This window comes from Hyalella azteca, unplaced genomic scaffold (genome assembly GCF_000764305.2).
Source record: "Hyalella azteca isolate HAZT.00-mixed unplaced genomic scaffold, Hazt_2.0.2 contig15839, whole genome shotgun sequence".
Lineage (NCBI taxonomy): Eukaryota > Metazoa > Arthropoda > Malacostraca > Amphipoda > Hyalellidae > Hyalella > Hyalella azteca.
Genome location: NW_025945673.1, coordinates 1 through 14,374, shown reverse-complemented (window position 1 = coordinate 14,374; position 14,374 = coordinate 1). Strand labels below are relative to the sequence as shown.

The 14,374-nt window shown below is 42.1% G+C and overlaps 1 protein-coding gene and 1 long non-coding RNA gene across 2 annotated transcripts; one reads left to right on the top strand and one right to left on the bottom strand.

Moving 5' to 3' along the window:
* The first annotated feature begins 843 nt into the window (after positions 1-843).
* Positions 844-4,000, top strand: LOC125179229. Its single transcript, XR_007157190.1, has 3 exons — positions 844-863; positions 1,972-2,088; positions 3,918-4,000. It is a non-coding gene; the product is annotated as an uncharacterized LOC125179229 (long non-coding RNA).
* A 6,193-nt stretch (positions 4,001-10,193) lies between these two features.
* On the bottom strand, positions 10,194-13,615 carry LOC108676403 (interleukin enhancer-binding factor 2 homolog; the record flags this gene model as incomplete). The annotated part of the gene is given in 2 exon segments (XM_018164477.2): positions 10,194-10,397; positions 13,463-13,615. Coding segments are annotated over 2 exon segments (293 nt in total), but the record flags the coding sequence as incomplete, so codon positions are not given.
* Positions 13,616-14,374: the final 759 nt, after the last annotated feature.

Genomic DNA, 14,374 nt, shown 5'->3' with positions numbered 1-14,374 from the left:
AATTATAATTATAATTATAAATTATCTATATATATTTTTTTGTACGCGATTATGTACACTGAGGGGGTGAAGGTGTGGATGCTGGTGTAGATTATACGGTAATATAATTTACACTCTACTTTAGTACAGTTGACAGTACAATAAAATACTGCTGGTGTACAGCTTATACGGGAATATAATGTACACTGTACATAAGTACAGTTGACAGTACAGTAAAATACTACTGGTATACAGCTTATACGGTTATATAGTGTACACTGGACATTAGTACTGTTGACAGTACAATAAAATACTACTGGTGTACAGGGTCAGAGCGAGGAGGTGTGGGCGCTGGCCTGTCACCCTCAGGAGCCGCAGTTCCTGACGGGAGGATACGACAGATCCTGCGTCCTGTGGGACTCCCTCTCACACACGCAAGTCTGGAGCTCCTGCTTCACCGTGAGCCTTCTGGGACTCAGCATCTAGTTCTGTATCTAGGATCTAGGGCTATATATTGCGCGTAGGGCTATGTCTGGGACCTAGGGCTGTGTCTGGGACCTAGGGTTGTATTTGGAACCTAGGGTTGGATCTGGAACTTAGGGTTGTATCTGGAACCTAGGGTTGTATCTGGAACCTAGGGTTGTATCTGGAACCTAGCTAGGGTTGTATTTGGAACCTAGGGTTGTATCTGGAACCTAGGGTTGTATCTGGAACCTAGCTAGGGTTGTATTTGGAACCTAGGGTTGTATCTGGAACCTAGCTAGGGTTGTATTTGGAACCTAGGGTTGTATCTGGGACNATGCATCTGTCTCTTATACACATCTAGATGTGTATAAGAGACAGGCCCATACAGGTGAGGCACTGCCGGTACACAGCCCATACAGGTGAGTAAGGGACGGCACACAGCCTATACAGCCAGGGATCACTCAAAGAGAGTTATTCCTCTCTTTGAGTACTGCTGCCAGCTTTGGACCCCCGTTCGCTGTGAGCGCAGTGCGGCAATTAGCGGTTCCGCGAACTTTCACGTCCAAGGTAAGCGGGATGGAGATGCTGAATTTTTGGGGAGGCTGGAGCGCCTGGGTCTGTACTCACTGCAAAGTACAAGGGATAGGTTTGCATTCTGTACACATGAAAAACAATAACCGGACTGACTCATAACTTCGAAAACGAGACATTCAAGAATGAAACCTACCATTACGAGAGAAGGGTGGAGGGAAACTGTGCAGGCTATCCAAACTACGCAACACATTTGCGGTCAGAATTCAAACCTCAGCTGTAATGATCCCTTTCCTTAGCCGACCCGAGGTTGTTTAACGTCTTGCTAGAGGATCAAAGAGAGGGGGACTTCACCCTGGAGACCTTCAAGAGAAGACTGGACGTGTTTTGGGCACAATCCCTGATCGTCCGCCCCTGCCCCACTGGCAGCGGCGGGAAGCAAGCAACAACATCGTGCATGAGCTGATGCCCAACTGAGGACCTCAGCTGTCCCAACTGAGGACATCAGGTGGCCCAACTGAAGACACCAGCTGGTCCAACTGAGGGCAGATGGGCGGTATTTATGGACCAGACCCTTGAGACTATGCCAGTCAGGACCTGCCGAAGGCCGGGCGACGAAATACTGAGGCTGCACTCCTGCGTGGCCTGGGACTATCACGTCCGGAACGCATACTGAGTATTGAAGAGCGTGTCTAGTATGGGCGGCACACTCCAAGTGCGGGCGGGGTTCCCACTAACACGATTACCTCCTTCCCACAGGAGGAGGTAATATAAACTTTTGTGTCCAGAGATAAAGAGATAAACAATAAAGTATATGAGGTATATAAATATGCAGGATTATAAGGCGATTATAAAGATGCAGGATTATAAGACGATTATAGACATGCAAGATTATAAACATGCAGGATTATAAGGTGATTATAAACCTGCAGGAAGGTATATAAAGTTTAGTGTGCAGATATTGCAATAGGCCGACCTCCTCCTCCTCCCCCACAGGTGCTGAAGTTCTCCCCCGACGGGCAGTACCTGGCGGTGGGGTCGCGTGACGGGAGCATCTACGTCTACCAGGTCATGGACGATCTCACGCGCTTCGCCAGGCTCGGCAAGTGTCAGGTCAGCATTCATTTAATATTGTACTTGCTTTACTTTAAATACACTTAAAGATACACTTATTACTTTAAACACACTTATTACTTTAAATACACTTATTACTTTAAATACATTTATTACTTTAAATGAACTTATAATGAACTAATTACTATACATAGATTGAAAGAACTAATGAACTTATTACTTTGAATGAACTAATAATGAACTAATTACTTTAAATACACTGAAACACCGCGAACTTTAGAATTTGCAAGCAGCAATAGCGGTGTAACTTACAATTGACTCTAAATCTCCACCTTGGCGCTACACGCTACAACATATGTCCGTAGCTTTGTAACCTGTAACCATGACAGCTACAATGTAGGACTGCAGCGCTCAGTGTAGCGCTGTAGGTACTGTAGCGCTAACTAGGCGTTGTGCTGTAGGTACTGTAGCGCTAACTAGGCGTTGTGCTGTAGGTACTGTAGCGCTAACTAGGCGTTGTATTGTAGGTACTGTAGCGCTAACTAGGCGTTGTGTTGTAGGTACTGTAGCGCTGTGTGACCAACTATAGGTAACTTTATATGACTAACTGCAGCTGTAACACGCAATAATACAATTATCATTTAACTGTAACCATGCAAACGCTGCAGCCGCGCAGGAAGCGCTTCAATTCTGCTCAGGCAGCCAGCAAGACGGTGAGCTGATAGTACTGCACCTAATATATAATAATAATATTAATATAATATGGTAGGTCGCTATTTGTTTCATTGCTGTGTAATATAGTTGAATTTTGAAGTTTTTTCTTTTGGGATATTCCCTTCATTTCTTTCCCTTGTTACTGCAATCAAAATTTTAATGGGGAAATATAGTATTATACTCATTTTGTGCATCTGCTGCTTGAGCGCTGAGGTTTCATTATAATGTATAATTCGTAGAACAAACAAAACTACGAAGTAAGCACCAAATAATGCATCCATTTATTCGTTGTATTTGAAAACTTAGAAAATTTTTTTAAGTTACCTTGATTGTTTTTAATGGGTGACAGTCATACGACGTCAAATAGTTTATAAAACATAATAAGCTTGTACAATAAGTGAACAATGAACGATACATTCCTGAGAGCACGCAAGCTTGAACGAAAATTAGTGGGTATTAATCGTGAGAAGCACGAATTACGTAGAGCGTTATTGAAGGCTACGTAGAGCGTTGTTGAAGGCTGCGTAGAGCGTTATTGAAGGCTGCGTAGAGCGTTATTGAAGGCTACGTAGAGCGTTGTTGAAGGCTGCGTAGAGCGTTGTTGAAGGCCTTGCAAGATGATTACGGCTCCTTCTATATGAAGTCCTTAAACTCGGTCGCATTAAATTCGGGATAAGATCCATTTGTTCTTATGTTTTGCATAATATTATTATGTATAATATCTTAACAAACTGCAATGTTTCGGAAGGGCAAGCGTTAACATGGCTTCTATTATTCCTATTTTGAGTAGCAGCTGCGGTGTATATGCAGTAGCGCACCTTCTAATGTCTTAATAATGCACATGTTTGCTGTAGCACCTGCTGCGTGCACTAGTGCATCTGCTATAATCACTAGTCATGTCTAGACCACTTTACTGCCTCACTCTATTTATAGCCATTACCACATCAAAAAGCATAATTTTGACAGGAATCATCCGGTGTTGTGAATAATCCTATCGTCATACAGTGCTATAGACAATTTTGTTATCAAAAAATGCTGTGGATAATCTCCTATAGAGTCACGCAGTGTTGTGGACATCTGTAATGAAAGTATAACCTGTGGATAATAATCCAAATGACCTGAAATTAATGTGAGTATTGACGCTGTGTTCGCAGGGCCACAGCAGTGCTGTGCTGCACCTTGACTGGTCAGTGGACAGTCAATACCTGCAGTCAAACTCTACGGACTACGACCTCCTCTTCTGTGAGTCTTGGGGGCTTGTCATGGTCCGGGGGGTTATACCACAACGCCGGGCATGTCCCAGTACATTATTCTTTAATGCATTTCTATAGAATCATTAATACCAGCCGTGCGAGGCACTTGTTATGCCTTTGGTGTGAATGCTTACACGGAAATACATTAAAGAATATTAGAATGGACCGTGACTTGCGGTGTGGTGTTATCTTCCTCCTGAACCAACTTAATTATGCGCTCTGCGCCTTTATTTGATTATTGATGTATATTCCCTATCTCTTGTTATATGTCATCTGCCATCAGAAGGTGGGTTAACTGCCACCAGAAGGTGAGTCAACTGCCACCAGAAGGTGGGTCAACTGCCACCAGAAGGTGGGCCGCCAGCACCCATCACTCACTTTTACACAGAGAAAAATGAATGGGTACTCTCCATCATTCTCCCCTTTCAAGTAATTTCCGTTAACCTCTCATAATTTTCAGCATTTTTCCCCCCTCCTGGTCCTAATGTCCCCTGAACCTCTTTTATAATTTCCTATGTCATCCCTCCCTGTGCTCCCAGCCCCCTGCCCTAAAGTCCCCCATCACCTCTTCTAATCTCCCACGTCCCCCTCCCCCAGACGAGCGGCGTCCCCCACCAGGCCCACGGCGCCCTCGTCACCAACGTCGAATTCCTCGCCGACGACGCGCGCCTCGTCTCCGTGGGCGGCCGCGACGCTGCCATCATGACGTGGCAGCTCGTCCAGCACTGACGTGGCGGCGTCCACTACGTCGCCTCCACGTCGCCTGGCGTTCATGCGTCACCATAACAGCTGGTAACGTGTAAAATCAACAGCTGGTGGCTGGTGACGTGTAAAATCAACAGCTGGTGGCTGGTGACGTGTATAATCAAGAGCTGGTGACGTGTCCAATAACCAGCTGACAACGTACGGGTTCGTCATGAGTCTCGGCAATACAGTATCTTGCCACTTAATTAACTAGCTTTAGATCATCCCACAACAAATGCTTAGTCGTTACTAGCGTTTATTATTAAGGCTCAACATTAACAAAATTCAAGTACCGCCCAGGCTTCTGTCCAGGAGTCGCTACACTTAGCACATTGAGTTATTCTGGGTCTGTTTGATCACCCGATCAAAATCAGCTTACGGTCTGAATATCTTTTCTTACTTTATAGCGTCTTCAGGGTATGATAAATATGTATGAGAGTATGACAAGTGTTGGCCTGTTCGAGTGTTACCGAGCTTGCAAGCTGCTCAGAGGCTGCTTTTCAAGCCCGGCCGGGCGGATATTAGCGGCTGATTTACGTACTCCCCGAGCCTGGGGCGGCGCCTGATTTACGTACTCCCCGAGTCTGGGGCGGCGCCTGATGCCGAGAGGGCCCGCATCCAAATTTTTAATGGAAAGTAATTTGATTACATGTTATTATGAAAGAAAAGTTGAATGAAGAATACAAGCATTCCTCGCAAGTTTTGCTCGCCAGCGATTCTCGTTTAAGAAAAATTAATATGGCAATACAGTTTGAGTTTTTACGCAATTGAATTTTTATTTTATTTTAAATCTAGACAATTGAGTTGTTTATACATTATCCATCTTTATTTTATCACTCATTCGAAAATAATGAGTATAAAACGCTGAGTATGATAGTAAAACGTATAACATGTATTAGCATTGTGCAATTAAATATTACTAAACTGGAGACAATTGAAAAGTAATGTATTTTTCTATAAAGCTTATAATGAGCTGCAATATACTTATCCCGAGGGCTGTCTGGTACTGCGGCGCTTTTTATTAAAGATGCGTAAATTAACAATAACTTTAAAGGGAAATTAAAACGTAAGTATTCAAATTGTTCATAATTCGGGAAATTAATTTCAAAAATATTTTTTGCTTCAGCCCAAAGCCATCTATTAATATTCATCATTAATCAAGATGTACAGTGCATAATTATGTTGATGTTTGGTTCACATTTACAATATTTCTGGCGCCGGTAATTTATATAATGAAAGATTGGTTTTAAATTAGAGTTTAGCATGCATGTACCCTCAATGTACTTTAAAATTTGAACTCCATTGCCATGTTTGGGGAGTCTTTTTTCCTGCCTCGTCCATATTATTCATTGTCTGGAAAATATTGCACGTTTTTCTAATTAACTTTCGCCTACACCTTCACTCAGTAAATTAATTGGGTCACTTTGTCCAAATAGTGAATCATTCGCTATTTGAGGAAAGTCACTCTCATTTCTGCGAGTGTTATTAGGAAATATTGTTGCTTTCTCAAATGTTCGCTGAATTCATCGAATTACTTTTTCCATAGAATCGATGGAGTTATTTTACTACATGCATCGCGTATCATTCCTTCGATTGGATCACCGTATCATTTCTTCATTATTCATTTTTAACAAAGTTTGTGTACATATTCTGTATAAATTAACTGCAGTCCATGGTTGCGTTCAGCTTCTATTCGCCAAGATCGGAGCAGCAGTTGCGCGTTCAAAACCTGCAACTAGATGTGGAAATTTTGGTCGAAACCGGCGCGGTAGCCGGGTGGTTATTTTTATTATATTCATAATAGCTTCTAGAGTCTAGGTCTGCCTACCTTCTATAAGATTTTACTTGTAGTCTATTAATTAGTTTGACTAGAGGTTAGTATTGTACTAGTGATAGTGTTTAGTCATCGTAGGTCACGGTGGAGGCGAGACTGGTCAGTCATTGTAGAGTTACTTAGTTTCACGACTGATAAATTCAGATACAGGCTGGTTGTAACGGGTGTGTGGTACCATGTTGGGTGTAATGGGTGTATGGGTACCATCCTGGGTGTGTGGGTACCATGCTGGGTGCAACGGGTGGTGGTACCATGCTGGGTGTAATGGGAGAGGTCCCTTCTGTGTCCATGTGTGCAACTAGACGATGAATCTTACTCATTGGCTATTTACTTTAGCAACACATTTTATTAAAATTTAACTGAGCAACTTATTATGAGTGAAATTTTCATTTCGGAAACTCCCGGTTTTGCATTCTCGACTCGTCTACCATCTGACAAATTTTAGACCTGCGCTACGGCAAACTTCCTTCTCTTTTGACCCACTTATTTTGTTCTCTCCTCATTTTTTGGCCCGCACTTTTTTTACGTTCGGAACGCTGGACTTTTTATAGAAAGGTTGAAGTTTTCACAATTTCCCAAGAGTTTCGATTAGTTAAAATTTGTTATTCGTATTACGTAAAAAAAATTTATTTCTTTAGTTTTATGATGTGCTATAATAAATGTTTTAATTGTAGGATTTTATTCATGCTGGAAATTTTGTGCATTCGTAGTCACAATATTTCTGTCATTGATGTACATCATTTTAACTTGCAAAATTGCAATTTGCTTCACTGACTTCATAAATAATGAACGTTCCTACCTCAATGTATCTGCAATATACCTGAAGTCCAAATAATGTAAGTGGAACTAACCTTGTTTCCCTTGCCTAATAGATATCTTATTACTCTGAGTGTAGAACCGAGAGCGTTGGCTAAATCGAAAAATATTGTGAATTAATTAATTTGATTATGTATATATAAATGGTGCTTAATCGTGTCTATTTTATAGCTTTAAATTTATTAATTTCTTTAATATTTGATATCTTGCCAACGCGTTCAACTGCAGGCGTGGCTGACAAGTCTCGTATTAATGTTGCGGTTGCCTCGTGTGGCGCGTGTATGAAGCGCATACATTTATATAAGGGGGGTACGCATTCAAATATTATAATGCCTTAAATGCGGGCAAGATATATACACTATATTTCGCCCTCTTGCACATCTCATATTGAAGCTACATATTCAATATTGATAATGGATCGAAATATTTAATTATACGGCCATGAATTTGAAGTCATCAACGGGAAATAATTGTTTTAATTAACATCCATAGATTTCCAACAAATAATTTTTTATTTCTTCGTAACTCAAAATTCGTCATATTTTCCACCAACTCGCGCTCCACCTACCCTCTCTTCACGTACCTGATGTAGGAAAACTATTCTTCTCTTCACCGGCTCCTCTCCTGCCAGTCTTGCTGGGCCGGTAGAAGCCCAGGATATTTCACTCTCTAATTAAAAGCCCTGTGGGGCCAAGCGAAATAAACCTCAACGCGTTCCTGGGCCTCCAATTATCCAGACTACTGACTAAGGGCACCTACACAGTGAAAGCATGTTGCCAGCGTGCTGGTTACCTGCTCCAACCTGCCAAAAGAGTGAACATAGGATAATAATGTTAAGTGTTCACAGTGAAAACCTGTACGAATAGGCCAGCGTCAGGCCTATTTATTTTAGTTTCAGGCGCCAGCCTCAGCAGGTAACCAGCACGCTGGCAACCTGCTTTCGCTGTGTGGGTACCCTAAGATTATGTATCCTCGCTTGAATATCGGGACGTCCCCAAACAGTGGGGGACTTTTACTCCCAACTCGCGCCTGCTTTCCCTCTTCTTCAGGGATGTGATGGGAGGAGGAGGGTTCATTTTCAACCTCTTTCCCTTCAGCTAATATATTTTTTTTCAGCTAATATTTTTAATATGAATTTGAAGTCATCAACGGGAAATAATTGTTTTAATTAACATCCATAGATTTCCAACAAATAATTTTTTATTTCTTCGTAACTCAAAATTCGCATATTTTCCATCAACTAAGTTTTCCCTTCGCGCTCCACCTGCTCTCTCTCTTCACGTAGCTGATGTAGGAAGACTCTTCTTCTCTTCACCGGCTCCTCTCCTGCCAGTCTTGCTGGGCCGGTGGAAGCCCAGGATATTTCACTCTCTAATTAAAAGCCCTGTGAGGCCCAGCTAAATAAACCTCAACGCGTGCTGGGCCACCAATTATCCAGCTACTGACTAAGGGTACGCACACAGTGCAAGCAGGTTGCCAGCGTGCTGGTTACCTGCGGAGGCTGGCGCCTGAAATTGAAATAAATAGGCCTGGCGCTGGCCTATTCGTACAGGTTTTCACTGTGAACACTTACATTATTATCCTATGTTCATCTTGTGGCAGGTTGGAGCAGGTAACCTGCACGCGGGCAACCTGCTTTCAGTGTGGGTACCCTAAGGTTATGTATCCTCGCTTGAGTATCGCGAGGTAACCCAAACGGCAGGGGACTTAACCTCACAACTCGCGTCTTCATTCCCTCTTCTTCAGGGATGTGATGGGAGGAGGAGGGTTCATTTTCAACCTCTTTCCCTTCAGCTAATATATTTTTTTTCAGCTAATATTTTTAAGAGCCAAAGGGAGAGTTAATTCCTCACATAATCCTCAGCCCACTCCTTCCCCATGACCCACTTGAAGCAGGAAAGTGGGTATATTGTTTCCGTGCCTTAGAGTTGTCACCCGCACAAATGAATGTTAATTTCTCTTCTACAGTTTGTACGATACATTGGAAGTATAAATGTTTTGCATGTTTAATATGCGTGTACAATTTGAACGTTGGAGTTACTATTATTTCGTTAACACCAAATTGATAAACTGCTGAGAAATGTACCACCCTCAGTCAATTAATAGGTCTGTGTGCCCAAATAATTATATTATAATACTTATCTTCCACTCGTAGCGCGAATCTGTCAGGTTGATTCACAATGGCCAAAAGTGTTTCTAGAATTATTATAACAAAATCTCGTAAATTTCTCGGAATGTTTCATGTGAAAAAATAAGCGCTGTGTTGACACATGCGTGCAGGCAGCCAACGCACAGCCAAATAATGTAGTGTATGTGTTCTTAATTTGGCGGTAGCTATACAATACACATCGTAATAAACTTGTACCTGTATTATTGTGGTATCAATTGCCCCAAAATTATTCACTTTATTGGTACTTGTAGTTAACCCATCTCCTGTAACTGAACGGTTCCTCAAAATAGGCGTTTATTAAGGATGATATCAATTTGAATATTTAAGAGATCGCTTTATTTTACCGTTCCAACTCAAGATTATTACTTAAGTTGGTCGCTTAAGTGATAGGCCTGCACGCTACAATTTTGATCGTGTCGTCCATTCCGACTAGTCGGCACCGTCCATGCCGTCCTCGTCGTCTACTTGGCACCGTCCATGCCGTCCTCGTCGTCTAGTCGGCGGCGTCCATGCCGTCCTCGTCGTCTAGTCGGCACCGTCCATGCCGTCCTCGTCGTCTACTTGGCACCGTCCATGTCGTCCTCGTCGTCTACTTGGCACCGTCCATGTCGTCCTCGTCGTCTCCGTCCATGCCGTCCTCGTCGTCTAGTCGGCGCCGTCCATGCCGTCCTCGTCGTCTAGTCGGCACCGTCCATGCCGTCCTCGTCGCCGTCCATGTCGTCCTCGTCGTCCAGGGGGCGGTCAGGGGGGCGCTCGTAGGCCCTGTCGAGAGCGGACACCACGACGCCGTCCCACACGGACATCTCCGTCGCGATGCCTGCACACAACATCAGTTACAATGTTATCAACAACTCATCAACAACAACAACATATTGTCGATAATTCAACATGAATAACTAAGAAACATAATAACGACATAAATAACGAGCCCTAAACACCGACATCTCCATCGCGATGCCTGCACACAACATCAGTTACAATGTTGTCAACAACATAAAACATTGTCGACAACTCAACATTAATAACCAAGAAACATAGCTAGAAATAAATAACTGATCTTAAATAACAAAATAACACAACATCAGTAACAATGTTATCAACAACTTAAAATATTGTCGATAACTCAACATGAATAACTAAGAATGATAATAACTGGACATAAATAACGAGCCCTAAATAACTGATCTTAAATAAAAAAAATATCGAACAGTAAATGACTGAAAATTATCAACAAAGGCAATAAAAAGTTAACAAGTGAAGATTAATAACGAATGTAACGAAAAGGAAGTAACTGAACAGATAACAACAATGAGAAACCAACCACAAAATAATTAAACATAAAATGAAGCGAAAACGATAAGGAAAACTATAAGGAAGAAAAAACCAATAACAAATAACTTACAATAACACTTCTGTTATTGCAAGTTATTAGAAAACGAACTGCAAATTTCACTGAATACGTTGATAACAAATTGTAAGTGTAACTATATCGAATATAGTGAATTATCACTTGAATTAATATGATATATATTCAAGCTTATATGTAGACTAAATGTTCCTTTATATAGAGTTTACTCAGAGCCAAGAACAACCGGACTGTGTCAAGAGCTGCAGAGATAACGAGTGAGATAAGACGCTGCATTTATTATCATGGCTCTAATATTATGATCTGACTCATTATTTTCGAACGTGATCATGGTGCGTGTGTTGGATGGTGCAATAATAAAGCAATAAAAATTTAATGGTGAGTCATTAATAACGTCGCGGCTTCAAAAAGTTGAATGGCAAAGGAAATTCTATGGGAAAAATATGATGCCAATGCACCAGAACAATCCTGTATTAATATTTTTATTATTTTATAATATAACTTCTTCTCATATAGGCCTTTAAATTAATGGTACAAACGCGGGGCGCTGTTTCAAAAGCAACAACCGTTCATGCATCATGGCAACTAACGAAATCGAGATCAGGTCAAACAAAAAATTCATGGTGAAGCTTGGGTGGAATAACAGCCAAATCACTGAATCTCTGGAACAAGTTCATGATGACAGTGCCTAAAATAAATCAGCAATCTACAAATGGATTAGTCGTCCCAGAAGCGAAAGAAATGAGACCAGAGATGTCCCCTGCAGAACCAGGCCACGCACATCAGTGTGTGGGGAATACATTGATGCTGCTCGTGATCTTATTGACAAAGATATTCGAATAACTACCTAATCAGTAGCAGACAACCGCAACATCTCCGTGGGTTGCGCACACACAATTTTCGTAGGCAGTTCGGCAGTGAGCAAGAAAGCCTTCCGCTCGATGGGTTTGAAGGCTGTCGCGCCCCAGATCTTTTTAAGGAAATTTTGAACAAGTGGTTTGAAAACCCTGAACTTTTTCTTACGCGGATTGTGAGCGGGGATGAAACATAACTCTACCAGTACAATTCCGAAGACATAACTCAATCGAAGCAGTGACTGCCTTGGGGTTGAAGTGGAGAAGATCTCTCAGTGAAGATCTGAGATCTTTCTCAGTGAAGATCTGAGAAAAATCTGAGCGTTTAAGAGGGAAGGTTACGGTCACTGTTTTCTGGGATGCAGAGAGGATCTTGTAGGTTGATTTCCTACAGGACAAGAAAATACTATTACGGCTATTTACGGTGAAGAGATTTTGTGAGAAATTTAGAAAAAATCGCCAAAAACGCCATGGAAGAAGCATAGGAGCATCGGCGCGCCCTCTTCAACCGCGACAATAGACTATCGCACTGCGCTCGGCAAACGAGGGCTGAGCTACGCCGAATTTCTAAGGGAAATCATTCGTCATCCATCTTATAGACACGACTTAGCCTCATCTGACTTATTTTCATTAGCAAACCTGAAAAATTAATTGGAAGTTACTCAGCTTTTCTCAGATGAAGCAGTAATAAGAACTGCCGTAACATGGTTCAAATCGATGACTCTCAATTCTACGCAGATGGACTTAATGGCTTTTATCAGCGTCTACTGAAATATATTGACCGAGATATAGCATATGTTTAAACATAAACCTTACTCTTAGACCATTTTTTTCAAACCGTTGCTTTTCCACGAACTTTTTGAAGCATCCTCGTAGATTACCAGAGTATCAAAAAGTTATGGTAACACTATTACTTACTGGAGTAACCGTATGCGTAATGATAAGCAGTACATTAAATGACCAGAGGTAATGGTAACACTATTACTCACTGGAGTAACCGCATGGGTAATGGTAAGCAGTACATTAAATGACCAGGGCCATACTTTCAAAAAAAGTTAAGAGATCGTAAGTTCATCAGCCAATCATTGACGGCCTTTCAAGCAAAATCCACCAATCATAGACAAGAAAATAGAGCGTAAGTACTAAAGTTGAATGGCAAAGGAAATTCTATGGGAAAAATATGATGCCAAAGACACGACTTAGCCTCATCCGACTTATTTTTATTAGCAAACCTGAAAAATTCATTGGAAGTCACCCAGATTTCCGCAGTTGAAGCAGTAAAAGAAGCTGCCCAAACATGGTTCAAATCGCACGACTCTCAATTCTACACAGATATACTTAATGGCTTGTATCAGCGTCTACAGAAATATATTGACCGAGATAGAGCATATGTTGAAACATAAACCTTACTCTTAGACCATTTTTTTCAAACCATTGCTTTTCCACGAACTTTTTCAAGCATCCTCGTAGATTACCAGAGTATCAAAAAGTTATGGTAACACTATTACTTACTGGAGTAACCGTATGCGTAATGATAAGCAGTACATTTTGTGATCATAGGTAATGGTAGTGCAATTACCTACTCACTGGAGTTACCCTGGACCAGCTTGTTAAAGAGGTAATATAACAATGGTAACACTAAATGGTAACACAACTACTCACTGGAGTTACCCTCGAGGCCCAGGACCTGCTTGTAGCCGCCGTGGGCCAGGGCCCTTAGCAGCGTCTGTGCCGTGAGGCACACCACGTCCTGCTGCTCCAGCGACATCGCCGTGTGCACACGGATGTTCGCGCCCTCACACGGGTCCGTGATGCCTGTGTTATTCATACCGGTCAATACGGGGCACCGCTAGGCATACATGTGCGACATTCATACAGATAAATACGGGGCAGTGAAAAGTCCGACATTCATGCGGTGAATACGGGGCAGTAAAAACTCAGTTACTGCGATATTTATACGGTGAATACGGATCAGTGAAGATTGAAACATTCATATGGTTAATTGTGTCACAGTTATTTGTACAATTTGACTCAAGCTTATTAAAACATTCATACGGGTACGAGTTTTGTTATACACGGTCATCTCCGGAGCAGTTGCTCTGGAAGATGTATAAGTTGTTTTAGTCTTAGTTTTATTTATAGCAATTCATCGTCAATTTTGTCAAAGGCTTTCGCTAGATCCAAATTCTGCTAAGTATTGGAGCACTACCCAAAGCCATGCCGATGCACCACCCTCGACGGCTACCAAGCGCCGCTCTCAAAAGACACCAGGAAATGAGCTGAGCTGCCTCAGGCTCGAACCCACGACTCACTCCTTCATTTTCGGTGCCGCCATCATTGCGGTACAGTGTAACATACATAATCGACAGACACACTCTAACACTAACACTAACACAGCACTCGCTCAACACAACACACACCAACATAACACACGCCAACACAACACACGCCAACACAACACACGCCAACACAACACACGCCAACACAACACACGCCAACACAACACACACCAACACAACACACGCCAACACAACACACACCAACACAACACACGCCAACACAACACACACCAAC